Source organism: Chiloscyllium punctatum, chromosome 4, assembly GCF_047496795.1.
Source record: "Chiloscyllium punctatum isolate Juve2018m chromosome 4, sChiPun1.3, whole genome shotgun sequence".
Classification (NCBI taxonomy): Eukaryota; Metazoa; Chordata; class Chondrichthyes; order Orectolobiformes; family Hemiscylliidae; genus Chiloscyllium; species Chiloscyllium punctatum.
In genome coordinates this window covers 17,739,790-17,753,318 of record NC_092742.1, presented here as the reverse complement: position 1 = coordinate 17,753,318, position 13,529 = coordinate 17,739,790, and the positions used below count along the sequence as shown (strand labels likewise).

The 13,529-nt window shown below is 43.6% G+C and overlaps 1 protein-coding gene across 2 annotated transcripts in view; it reads right to left on the bottom strand.

The window, feature by feature from the left end:
* The window catches only part of alkbh1 (alkB homolog 1, histone H2A dioxygenase), a 55,171-nt gene extending 41,666 nt beyond the window's left edge, over nucleotides 1-13,505 (bottom strand). Inside the window, exon 1 of one of the 2 annotated variants that reach the window (XM_072568154.1) lies at nucleotides 13,320-13,505. In XM_072568154.1, coding sequence (XP_072424255.1) covers nucleotides 13,320-13,505 — 186 coding nt within the window. The remainder of the gene's footprint in view (nucleotides 1-13,319) is intronic. The other variant, XM_072568155.1, reaches the window with a different exon arrangement.
* Between the last annotated feature and the right edge of the window lie 24 nt (nucleotides 13,506-13,529).

Below are 13,529 nucleotides of genomic sequence, written 5' to 3'. Positions count from 1 at the left end.
TGTGTAACAGCAGATGGCTCAATCTTTACTGTTGATGCCTGTTGATTGTAACGGTCACCCAATCAATATGCATGTTGCCTTGTCTGAATGCTCCTCCCTGTAAAATGACTATATAATTCACTAAGAAACTGCTATTTCAGAGAAGACTGTGAACACATGTCTCTGTGCACATGGGTAATCGCTCTCTTTCACTCGAGGGCCCAGAATAAAGATGAAGGAGCTAAAACTATACTGTGTCTCTCAGCATTTTGCTTCGACAGAGAGGTATGACAATACTGGTGTAGTCGGCAGGATCCAAACCACCCGAAACATCGGTGTCTTGAGACAGACGGGCTCACAAGGTAAGATTTTAAACCTTGGTCCCTCTCGATATTCCTGTGTGCCAAAGTTGGTCCCCTTGCTCAATCGCACTCTATTACACGGATTCCTCGAATGGCAATTAGTTCATTCGAGAGATACAGCTTTTCAAGCGTACTGACAAACAGAGGTTCAAGTCGTCTGCACTGCATTGGGGGGAGGGGAGTGTAATTGAGGTTAGAGTCCTCCGTGCTGTGCTGGGGTTCGAGCTCTGTGTTTAATTAAGATTCGAGTTGTGTGTGTTTAATTGAGGCTTGGGTTCTGTGTTTAATTGGTGCTCTAATTCTGTGTTTAAGTGGGGTTTGAGTTCTGTATTTAATTGGGCTTAAGCCTCTGTGAGGATTAAAGTGAGAAAGGAGTTAAAGTCCACTAGTGGCGAAATTTGAGGCTCTGTGAGTCTTTGTTCTGGGTGAAGAGAGTGGCTTGGATTGCGGCACCTTGTGGTTCGCTGTGAGGGCTTTCTCTTTTTAGAAGTGTAATTTCAGTGAAAGGATAGAAAAAAAATGCAATGCTGAAATTAAGGTTGTACTAATACTTGTGGTGAAAAAGGAAAGTTTCAATGTAAATTGTGCCATGCTGAGAGTGTCTGATGTTTAAAAATGTTGGCTTGTTAAAATACTGGTTCAGAAAATCCTTTTTAGGTAACTGCTTTGTGTTGTTTGAATCAGGATCTCAACTGAATGCGTTTTGTGGGCTATGTAATGGGGCAGATTTTGTTTTTACATTGAAATTATACAACATCATATCCTTTTTAAAATGATCATACTTATAACTTAAAACAAATTGATTGAGTGCCTTGAGCCCCTAATTTGTTTGAAATTCTACAATGTCGATTTAAAAAAAAAATTGGGTCAGTGGTCATGCTTGAGACAGGAAATGCAAAGATACTTTCAGCAGCTAACATCGTCCCTAGAGTTTCTCCATTCACAGGTAATGCATGCCTTCTGACCACCACGCACCCCTCCACAGCCTGATCCAATCACCAGTCATGAGCACAAAAAGTGAAGAAGGTAACAACAGTGAAGAGGAGGTCAGTACACATTTTGTCAGTGCCCTATGGACATTAAACCACATGAGCTTTACCTTGTCTTTCGATCATTTAAGGGATATGAAGGTTTACTGATCAAATTAACATCAAAACAGCCAGTTTGCTTTGTTACATTTAACAGCAGAGTGGGAGCAAAAGCAGCAAAGAATGCTGCATTCACCTAGCCTTCAGTTGGAGCTGCTGCACTACACACTCAGATGCGCTGGTATCCTCCATATGAAGCATCTCTGCAAAGATGGAAGTCTCGCCAGTTTTGTGAAGCATTTACCTGTCCTTTTCCAAGAATTCAGATATACGTGTGGAGTGATGTAGAAGAAAAGACTGAATTTTGTTTTCAGTTTGGACTTTGCTAAAGGAGATTTTGGAGAAATGGCTTCTTTCCACTCCAGTTTGAGAGAATGGAGTGGTCACTAAGGACTGTTGATTTAAGAACTTTACAGGTGAATTTTCTTTTCACATGGAAGGATTCTTCAAACTCTATTTACTGTAACGGATTAGTAATTTTTATTGTTATAATAATTGTATGCTCTGTGGCAATAACTTGCTTAAATACTGGCTGTCAGAGTCTTATGAAAGCTGGTAATGCCATCTTGGTGGTTATCATGAAATGATAAAAGGAGGGAATGAGAAAGTGTATAAGGTATGAGTAGGTAGGGAAAGAGTTAAGTTCTGAGTTTTGTGAAACAAGAGGTTCAACTGAGCATGACTCAGATCAGGTAAGAAAGTGCAGTTAACAATGGGGTGCTGGAGACAAGGTAAATGGATTAACAAGGTGAAAAGCATTCATTATGTGAAGCCAGTTAAGTTTTAGAACATTCACTGTGTAACAGCAGATGGCTTAATCTTTACTGTTGAAGCTCGCTGATTGTAACAGTTACCTAATCAATATGTATGTTGTCCTATCTGGATGCTCGTCCCTGTAAAATGGACTATATAATTCATTAAAAATTCTGTTATTCCAGAGAAGACAGTGAACTCATGTCTCTGTGCACATGAGTAATCGTTCTCTCTCCCTCCAGTGCCCGGAATAAAGATGAAGGAGGTAAAACTATATAGTGTCTCTAAGTGTTTTGCTTCGACTGAGGAGGGAGCAGGACGACATCACAAACTTAATTGAGTTTTTTGAAGAAGTAATGAACGGGACTGATGAAGGCAGAGTAGTGGACATGATCTATATGGACTTCAGTGAGTCATTCAACAAGGTTCCTCATGGTAGACTAGTGAACAAGATTAGATCACATGGAATACAGGTAGAACTAGCCATTTCGATACAGAACTGTGTTGAAGGTAGAAGAGGATGGCGGTGGAGGGTTGCTTTTCAGACTGGAGGCCTATGACTAGTAGTGTGCCACAAGGATCGGTGCTAGGTTCACTGCTTTTTGTCATTTATTTAAATGATTTGAAAGTGAATATAGGAGGGATGGTTAGTAAGTTTGCAGATGACACCAAAATTGGTGGTGTAGTAAACAGCAAAGAAGAATACCCTTACCTCAAAGTACACTGGGACCTTGACCAAATTGGCCAATGAAAAACTGATGGAGTTTAATTTAGATAAATGTGAGGTGTTAAATTTTGGAAAGGCAAATCAGGGCAGGACACATACATTTAATGGTAAGGTCCTTTGTTTGCTGAACAAGTAGACCTTGGGGTGCAGGTTCATAGTTCTTTTAAAGTAGAGTCGCAGATAAATAGAATACGGAGGAAGGTGTTTGGTATGCTTGCCTTTATTGATCAATGCACTGAGTATAGGAGTTCAGATGTCCATTGCGGCTGCACACAACATTGGTTAAGCCACTTTTAGAATAGTGCACGCAATTCTGGTCTCCCTGCTATCGGAAGGATGTTGTGAAACTGGAGAGGATTCAACAAAGATTCACAAGGAGGTTGCCAGGGTTGGAGGGTTTGAGCTATAAGAAAAGGCTGAATAGGCTGGGGGTATTTTCTCTGGAGTGTTGGAGTAGAAGTTCATAAAATGTTGAGGGCCATAGATAGGATGAATAGCCAAGGTCTTTTCCCCAGGGTAGGGAAGTCTAAAAATAAGGGGGCACAGGTTTAATGTGAGAGGGGAAAGATTTAAAAGAGACCTAAGGGCAATTTATTCGTGTAGAGGGATGTGTGTGTGTGTATATGGAATGACCTGCCAGAGCAAGTGGTGGAGGCAGGTACAATTATAACACTTTAAAAAGGCAGCTGGATGGGTATATGTATAGGAAGGGTTTAGAAGGATATGGGTCAAATGCTGGCAAATGGGACTAGATTAATTTAGGATCTGATTGGCAAGGGCAAGTTGGAGCAAAGGATCTGTTTCCATCATGTACAGCGCTATGATTCTATGACTCCAGAAGTGCTTCCTAACATCTCTCCTGAATGGTATGGCCCAAGTTCTTTGTATTAGAACTGCAGCCAGCAGAAGAAGTAGTTTATTTTTATTAACCCTACCTTTTCAGGTTAGTCTTGAAGACTTCGACCAGGTCACTCTTTATCCTTCTAAATTCTAGAAAACAGACCTAATTTGTGTAATTTGTCCTCATAAGTTGGACCCTGAAGTCCAGGTAGCATTCTTATAAACCTTCAAACTTGGTCCCTCCAAGACCAATATATCCTTCCTAAGGTTTGGTTCCCAAATTTGTTTTCGTACTTGAAGTGGGGTCTAACCAGGGTTTTGTACAACTGCAACATAACTCCTACATCCTTGTACTGCAGTCCTCTAGATATCAAGGCCAGCATTCCATTAGCTTTCTTGTTAGTTTTTGCACCTTTTGTGACATTTTAAAGATCTATGCATCTGAACCCCCAAATCTCTCTGGGCATGGTATGCATACCATCTAGAAAGTATTCTGATCTATCTTTTTTCAGTCCAAAATGGATAACCTGAAACGTGCTTACAGTGACCTCCATCTGCCACAGTTTTACCCATTCACTTAGTCCGTCCTTTTGTAATTTAATTCTATCATCTGCACTGTGTATAATCAACAAATTTGAATATATGACTTTCTATGCAATATCTATGCTATTCATAAATAATATGAATAATTGAGGCCCTAACACAGATCCCTGTGGGACTGGTCACATACTGCCAATTTGGGCACCTAGCCATTATCCTTGCTTTCTGTTACCTGCCATTCAACCAATTTCCCAGCTTTATCAGGAATTTGTCCTCAATTCTGTGGGCTTGTACATAAGTTAACAGTCTCTTTTGTGGGATTTTATCAAATGACTTCTGGAAGTCCATATAAACATCAGCCACCATAAGGATGGTGGCTGATAGTAAACAGAATTCAATGAGGTTTGTCAGGCATGACTTGTCATGAATAGGTGCTGGTTCTCCCTGATGATTAAAAAATTGCAAGGGCGTTTAGTTACCCGATTTTGAATTATAAATGACAATTTTCAACAATTGCCTCATGACTCTTTACTTACAACTTGCCACAAACCAACAGGCTGCGAGTGCCTGTGTGGTCCAACTCTTGATGTTGCAGAGGACACCACACTTACCAACATCCTTAAGAAAGATAAAATTATCCTCCTCTGAAACTTCAACACCAGGTTTGGAAACAATGCCAAACTCTGAAATGGAACCATTAAAAAAGAAGTCAGAAATTGAAACACCACTGGGATTCACCTGTTCACCAAATATGCAGCACACTAGCTGGCCATCATTAACACACTGTTCTGCCAAAATATCATGTCCAAGACTTCTTAGAGGCCTCCATGATCAAAGCACAGGTACATGATTGATGATGTCATTGTTCAATCCTGAGACCCAAATGATGTCCTCATTACCAAAGCAATGACCAGTGCAAATGACTACTGGTCAGACCACTGGCTTACCTACTCCTCAATGTCCATCAAATACCACCAGATGCAACCGAAGAAACAGTTCAGAAAACAAACTCTATATTGAACAGCTTCAACAACCAAACAGACGAATGAACTTCCAACATGTTCTCACCAAATCTCCAAAGAGTTTATGTTAATGGAGTAGAGAAAATTTGAAAAGAGCTGAAGACTGCCATTTCATTCTGTGAAGAAAATGTTGGCTACGAGACCAGGAAACACCAGAACTGGTCTGATAAGAATGAATACTTAATCCAAGGCCTCATCAACACGAAGAAGAAAGCTCTTCGGCCAAAATAACATCACCAACAGCGCAAAGAGGACAAGTCACTAAACAGTAAAGTCAGAGTTACAAAGAAGAACTAGGGAAAATCAAGAACCAACAGTGGAATGAGAAAGCTAAGGAATTGCAACTCCTTGCTGACAAGCACAAAACCTGGGGTTTCTTCAGTGCCACCAATGTACAGAAATATAAGGACTCAACACCCTTGCTATGCAGTAAATATGGTATCCTTTTGCGAGCCAGAGAAAACATCAGGCTCCAATGGAGACAACATTTCAAAGAACTGTAATAAATCATTGATGAGGATGTTTTAAGAGTTATACAAATGTACAACATGGAAACAGACCCTTTGGTACAACTCATCCATGCTGACCAGGTATCCTAAATTAAGCTAGCCCCATTTGCCAACACTTGGCCCACATCCCTCTAAGGTAAAAACAATGACTGCAGATGCTGGAAACCAGATTCTGGATTAGTGGTGCTGAAAGAGCACAGCAGTTCAGGCAGCATCCAAGGAGCTTCGAAATCGACGTTTCGGGCAAAAGCCCTTCATCAGGGCTTTTGCCCGATACGTCGATTTTGAAGCTCCTTGGATGCTGCCTGAACTGCTGTGCTCTTTCAGCACCACTAATCCACATCCCTCTAAACCTTTCCTATTCATATACCCGTCTAGATGCCTTTTAAACATTGTAATTGCACGTCTTTAAGCAAATTCCCCAACTCCCAGCAAAGGTTATCTTGGACTCCCACCTAGTGGTGTCAGAATTAAAAGCCTCCATTAGACACATGAACAATGGAAAAGCTGCAGTAGATGAGATTCCACTGGAAATTTTCAAACTTGAAGGAGCAGAGTTTACCTGTTATTTCCATTAACTGTTCCTGTAAATCTGGGAAAGAAGAAACCGCTTACAATCTCAGGAATGTTGCAATCAACACCATCTTCAAGAAAAGAGAGTAAGTGGATAGTGGCGTCTGCTGAGGAATCCCCCTACTCTCCATCACAGGGAAGATCATTGCCTAAATCCTCGCTAGGTGCTTTCTCCCAGTCTTGGAGGAAATCCTTCCTGAAAGCCAGGGTAGCTTCTGGAACCATGGAACTATGGACATGATTTTCCCTGCTGGGCAAATCCAAAAGAAATGCCAGGAAGAACACCAACCATTCTACATAGCCTTAAATCAACTAAGGTTTTTTGACACAGTCAATTGGGAAGTTCTATGGAATACCATGTCAAAGGCTGGCTGTCCAGTGAAATTCATCAACATGCTCTTTCTCCAGCAATGGCAAGACATTGGCAACCATCCTCACTGATGCTAATATAGAATCCTTTGATGTCAAGGCAGGGGTCAAGCAGGGAGATGTTATCACCTTCCTTTTCTCCGTCTTCATTGCCACCATTCTTCATTTTGTCAAGAATGAACTTCCGAATGGTGTGGATACTGTTTTGATGGACAACTTATCAACGCCAACAGTTAAAATTCAACAAGGAAATGACTCCTACCTCACTTGTGTAATTTCTACAGGACACATCTCTGCTCTCTCAGAAGAGAATCTTCAAGTCTCGTGTTATGCTTCCACAAAAGCATTTCGAAGAATTGGTTTCCACTATAAAACTTTAAGACGACTCAAATCCTCGAGCCAAACTGTCCCAGGTCAAGTTCCAGTCTGTCCCTCCATTAAAATCAGTGGAGAAATCCTCCTAAATGCGGAATGTTTCCTGTTCCTGGATTCTCCTGCTCCTCGGATCTGCCTGACTTGCTGTGCTTTTCTAGCATCCCACTCTCGACTCTGATCTCCAGCATCTGCAGTCCTCAACTCCTGCTGAGAAGCTACCTCATCTGAAGTTGAAATTGATGTGTAGATTCAACTTTGCAACCAATGTGTGAGCACTGCCTTCAGATACTGAAGGATGAGAGTCTTTGTTGACTGACATCCATGCCAACAGAAAGATCCTGGTATGTAAGGCAGTCATCCTTCTGACGCTTCAGTGTGACTCCATTAAGCCAATTTTGATTGCATTATCTATCTTTCTTTTTGAAAATTCTTTCATAAATCTGGGCATCAATGACTAGGCCAGCATTTATTGCCCACCTCTAATTGCTTGAGATGGCATAGTGCTATTACAAACAGAGTTTCAGGATTTTGATTCAGCGGCAGTGACTATCTCATATGCCAAGTTTCAGTAATATTGCCCAGTTTGTGCAAGTTGTTCTGGGCTCAGTGGATACAAAAAAATCAGGGTTGACACTTAAGTACGAGACACTGCATTGCTGGAAATGAATGATGCCTTTCTGATGAGATGTTAGAATCAGAGTGTTGACAACATGGAAAGGGCTCTAGAATACAGGAGCTGAATTAGGCAATGTGACTCACTGAATCTGCTCCACCATTTGATCGTGATTGACAGTGATACTTATAAATGCAAATACAATGTTAGTATTCATTTCAAGAGGGCTAGAATACAAGAGCAGAAATATACTCCTGATGCTGCGTAAGGCTGTGGTCAGACGGCATTTGGAATACTGTGAGCAGTTTGGGCTCCGTATCTAAGTTCAGATGGAGAGGGTCTGGAGGATGTTTACGAGAATGATGCCAGGATGAAGGGCTGAAGAGTCATAGAGATGTACAGCATGAAAACAGACCCCTCAGTCAAACTTGTCCATGCTGACCAGATATCCCAACCAAATCTAGTCCCATTTGCCAGCACTTGGCCCATATCTCTCTAAATCCTTCCTATTAGTTTACCCATCCAAATGCCTTTTAAATATTGCAATTGTACTAATCTCCACCACTTCCTCTGGCAGCTCATTCCATATGCGCACCACCCTGCGTGTGAAAACGTTGCCCCTTAAGTCCCTTTTATAAATTTCCCCTCTCACGTTAAATCTATACCCTTGAATTCTCGACTCCTCCACCCCAGGGAAAAGATTTTGTCTATTTATCCTATTCAAGCCCCTTGTGATTTTATAAACCTCTATAAAGTCACCCCTTTGTCTCCCATGCTCCAGGGAAAACAGCCCCAGCCTATGCAACCTCTCTCTATAGCTCAAATCCTTCAACCCTGGCAAAATCTAAGGGTGGCACGGTGGTTCAGTGGTTAGCACTGCTGCCTCACAGCATCAGGGATCTGGTTTGATTCCAGCCTCAGGTGACTGTCTGTGTGGAGTTTGCACATTTGCCCTGTGTCTGCAAGGGTTTCCTCTGGGTGCTCCAGTTTCCTCGTTCAATCCAAAGATGTGCAATCCAAAGGTCAGGTGAACTGGCTATGCTAAATTGGCCCTAGTGTTATGTATATTAGTCAGGGGTAAACGTAGGAGAACGGATCTGGGTGGGTTGCTCTTTGGAAGGTCATAGTGGACTTGTTGGACTGAATGGCCTGTTTCCATATTATAGGGAATCTAATCTAATCTAATCCTTGTCAACCTTTTCTGAACCCTTTCAAGTTTCACAACATCCTTCCGACAGGAAGGAGACCAGAACTGCATGCAATATTCCAAAAGTGGCCTAACCAATGTTCTTACAGCCACAACATGACATCCCAACTCCTTATAGGTAAAAACAAGGACTGCAGATGCTGAAAACCAGAGTCTAGATTACAGTGGTGCTGCAAAAGCACAGCAGGTCAGGCAGCATCCAAGGAGCAGGAAAATCCTGATGAAGGGCTTTTGCCCGAAACGTCGATTTTCCTGCTCCTCAGACAATGCCTGACCTGCTGTGCTTTTCCAGCACCACTCCCAACTCCTATACTCAATGCTTTGACCAATAAAGGAAAGCTTACCAAATGCCTTCTTCACGATCCGATCCACCTGCGACTCTACTTTCAAGGAACTATGAACTTGCATTTGAAGGTCAGCAACACTCCCCAGGACCTTACCAGTAAGTGTCTACATCCTGCTCTGATTTGTCTTTCCAAAATGCAGCACCTTGCATTTATCTAAATTAAACTCCACCTGTCACTCCTCAGCCCACGGACCCATCTGACAAGATCCTGTTGTACCTTCTTTGCTGTCCACTATACCTCCAATTTTGATGTTGTCTGCAAACTTACTAACTTATACCTCGTAATGCTTGTTATACGAGGAGTGGTTAAAAACTCTGGTATGTACTCGATGAAATTTAGAAGAACAAGTCAAAGATGTACAGCAAGGAAACATACCCTTCAGTCCAAGTTGTCCTTTCCAAACAGATATCCTAAATTAATCTAATCCCATTTGCCAGCATATAGCCGATATCCCTCTCAACCTTTCCTATTTACGTACTCTTTCAGGTGCATTTTAAACGTTGTAATTGTACTGCCACCGTCACTTCATCTGACAGCTCATTCCATACATGCACCACCCTCTGCATGAAAAAAAAGGTTACCCATTACGTCCCTTTTAAATCTTTCCTCTCTCATCTTAAACCTATGCCCTCTGGTTTTAGACTCCTCTAAACTGTGGAATAAGTTTGAAAGGAGTGAATATGACCAGACAGTACGTAATGCAATGAAAAGACCATCAGCAAAATGATGAGACCGAAAGTGGTGAAGTTAGTCTAAAATTCTTCCTCTTGCACTGACTAAGGGTTTTGGGGAAAATGGGGAATTGATGTTCCAGAGCTTTATTCTGAAGAAATTTAGAGCTTATTAAAACTGGTAAAATATCCAGAACTGATTCTTTATGTGGGTCAGAAACTTTAATCCCAAATGTCACTCTCCTCCTCTGACCTAGCCAATCCTTACATCAGTGGAGTATCATACAGAGATAGGGAGAGATGCAGGGATTGGAGGACATTACAGAGACAGGGAAGTGTGTAGGGGCTAGAGGAAGTCCCAGATATTTGGGGAGGCGGAGAAGTGGGAAGAATTCATAGGGCTTGATGACAGTTAGGGAGATGTATAGTGGCTGGATGATGTTACGGAGGCAGGGAGTGACGTAGATGGTGGAGGTGGTTCCATATGTAGGGAGGAATGCAGCTGTTGACAGAGGTTACAGAGATAGGGTGGTGAGTTGGGACTGGATGAAGTTACAGACAGGAGGTGTGCAGATTTTACAGAGATAGGGAGGTCTGTTGTGTGGAGAGGTTTGCCTAATGTAAAGCATTTAGTGTCACCTCCATAACGAGACACAGTGGTAACTGTGTGTGCCACTGACAAGATGTATTGCAGCTACTTTTTAGAATTAGAATCCATGCAAAGTCCAAAAAGTCCACACCGACCCTCCAAAGAGTAATCCACCCAGACCCATTCCTCTACCCTATAATTTACCCCTGACTAACGCATCTAGCCTACATGGGCAGCACAGTGGCACAGTAGTTAGCGCTGTTGCCTCACAGCGCTTAGCACTGTTGTCTCGACAGAGACCCGGGTTCAATTCCCGCCTCAGACGACTGACTGTGTGGAGTTTGCACATTCTCCCCGTGTCTGCGTGGGTTTCCTCTGGGTGCTCCGGTTTCCTCCCACAATCCAAAAAAAATGTGCAGGTTAGGCAAATTGGCCATGCTAAATTGTGGTAGTGTTAGGTGAAGGGGTAAATGTAGGGGAATGGGTCTGGGTGGGTTACGCTTCGGAGGGTCGGTGTGGACTTGTTGGGCCGAAGGGCCTGTTTCCACACTGTAAGTAATCTAATCTAATCTAAAACCCTGAACACTATGGACAATTTAGCATTGCCAATTCACCTAATCTGTACATCTTTGGAGTGTGGGAGGAAATCGGAGCATCCAGAGGAAACCAACGCAGACACGGGGAGAATGTGCAGACTCTACACAGACAGTTGTCAGAGTCTGGAATCAAATCTGGGTCCCTGGCGCTGTCAGACAGATTTAGCACCTTCTAAATCTGCACCTGCTATCGACTAGGATCACAGCAGATACACAGGAAACAGACCCTTCTGTCCTCTCTAACTCAGCATTGGTTTGGTCAAGTCTGCAGGTGGATAGGATCGTGAAGAAGGTATTTGGTATGCTTTCCTTTATTGGTCAGAATATTGAGTACGAGTTGGGAGCTCATGCTGTTGCTGTACAGGACATTGGTTAGGCCGTTTTTGGAGTATTGCGTGCAATTCTGGTCTCCTTCCTATTGGAAGGATGTTGTGGAACTTGAAAGGGTTCAGAAAAGATTCACAAGGATGTTACCAGAGTTGGAAGATTTGAGCTTTGGGAGAGTTTGAACAGGCTGGGGCAGTTTTCCCTGGAGCATCAGAGGCTGAGGGGTGACCTTATGGAGGTTTATAAAATCATGAGGGGCATAGATAGGGCAAGTAGACAAGGTGTTTTCCCTGGGGTGGGGGAGTCCAGGACTAGAGCCCATACATTTTAGGGTTAGAGGGGAAAGATATAAAAGAGACCTAAAGGGCAACGTTTTCACATAGAGGATGGCACGCATATGGAATGAGCTGCCAGAGGAAGCAGTGGAGGCTGGTACGATTGCAAAATTTAAAAGGCATCTGGATGAGTATATGAATAGGGAGGATTTGGACGGACATGAGCTGGGTGCTGGCAGGTGGGACTAGATTGAGTTGGGATATCTAGTCGGCATGGACGAGTTGGACAGAAGGGTCTGTTTCCATGCTGGTAAAAACAATGACTGCAGATGCTGGAAACCAGATTCTGGATTAGTGGTGCTGGAAGAGCACAGCAGTTCAGGCAGCATCCAGGTAACTTCGAAATCGACGTTTCGGGCAAAAGCCCTTCATCAGGAATAAAGGCAGTGAGTCTGAAGCGTGGAGAGATAAGCTAGAGGAGGGTGGGGGTGGGGGTGGGGGTGGGGGTGGGGGGAAAGTAGCATACAGTACAATGGGTGAGTGGGGGAGGGGATGAAGGTGACAGGTCAGGGAGGAGAGGGTGGAATGGACAGTGCTAAGCTGGAAGTTTAGAACTAGGGTGAGGTGGGGGAAGGGGAAATGAGGAAACTGTTGAAGTCCACATTGATGCCCTGGGGTTGAAGTGTTCCGAGGCGGAAGATGAGGCGTTCTTCCTCCAGGCGTCTGGTGGTGAGGGAGCGGCGGTGAAGGAGGCCCAGGACCTCCATGTCCTCGGCAGAGTGAGAGGGGGAGTTGAAATGTTGGGCCACGGGGCGGTGTGGTTGATTGGTGCGGGTGTCCCAGACATGTTCCCTAAAGCGCTCTGCTAGGAGGTGTCCAGTCTCGCCAATGTAGAGGAGACCACATCGGGAGCAACGGATACAATAAATAATATTAGTGGATGTGCAGGTAAAACTTTGATGGATGTGGAAGGCTCCTTTAGGGCCTTGGATAGGGGGGAGGGAGGAGGTGTGGGTGCAGGCACTATCCCCATGACTTGTCCGGATTTGTCCTACCTGCCTATCTCCTTTTCCACCTATCCACTCCACCCTCTCCTCCCTGACCTTCATCTCCTCCCCCACTCACCCATTGTACTCTATGCTACTTTCCCCCCACCCCCACCCTCCTATAACTTATCTCTCCACGCTTCAGGCTCACTGCCTTTATTCCTGATGAAGGGCTTTTGCCCGAAACGTCGATTTCCAAGCTACCTGGATGCTGCCTGACCTGCTGTGCTCCTCCAGCACCACTAATCCAGAATCTGTTTCCATGCTGTACATCTCTGTGACTCTAAGCCCCTTAAGAGTGTTCTATGCTTCAACAAGATCACCTCAAAAAAGAAATCACACAAATGCGTTCAGTATTTACCCATGAAGAGTCTAAGACAACCTTTTCCACGACTACCTGGATTTTATATTTACAAGCCAACAAAATACTTCGCGTGCATTCTTTTCGGGGTAGGGTGAAAAGAGAGTGGACCGTCCACACTAAAGGTTTTTCTCGAGTTCCAGCACTTACTTTACAGCTCTGCTGCACTCTGGAGAAGTCAACGATCCCCGAGAAATCGGGCGGGGGTTGGCGTCTCTTGTAATATTTGAAGAGCCTCCTGAAGGCATCCTCACCCTGCTCCAAGAGAGCGGCCGCCATCTGCGGTAGCCCGGCGACGACAACAACAACAACAACAACTGAACCCGCCACTTCCATTCACCGCTTCGATTTTATAAACTC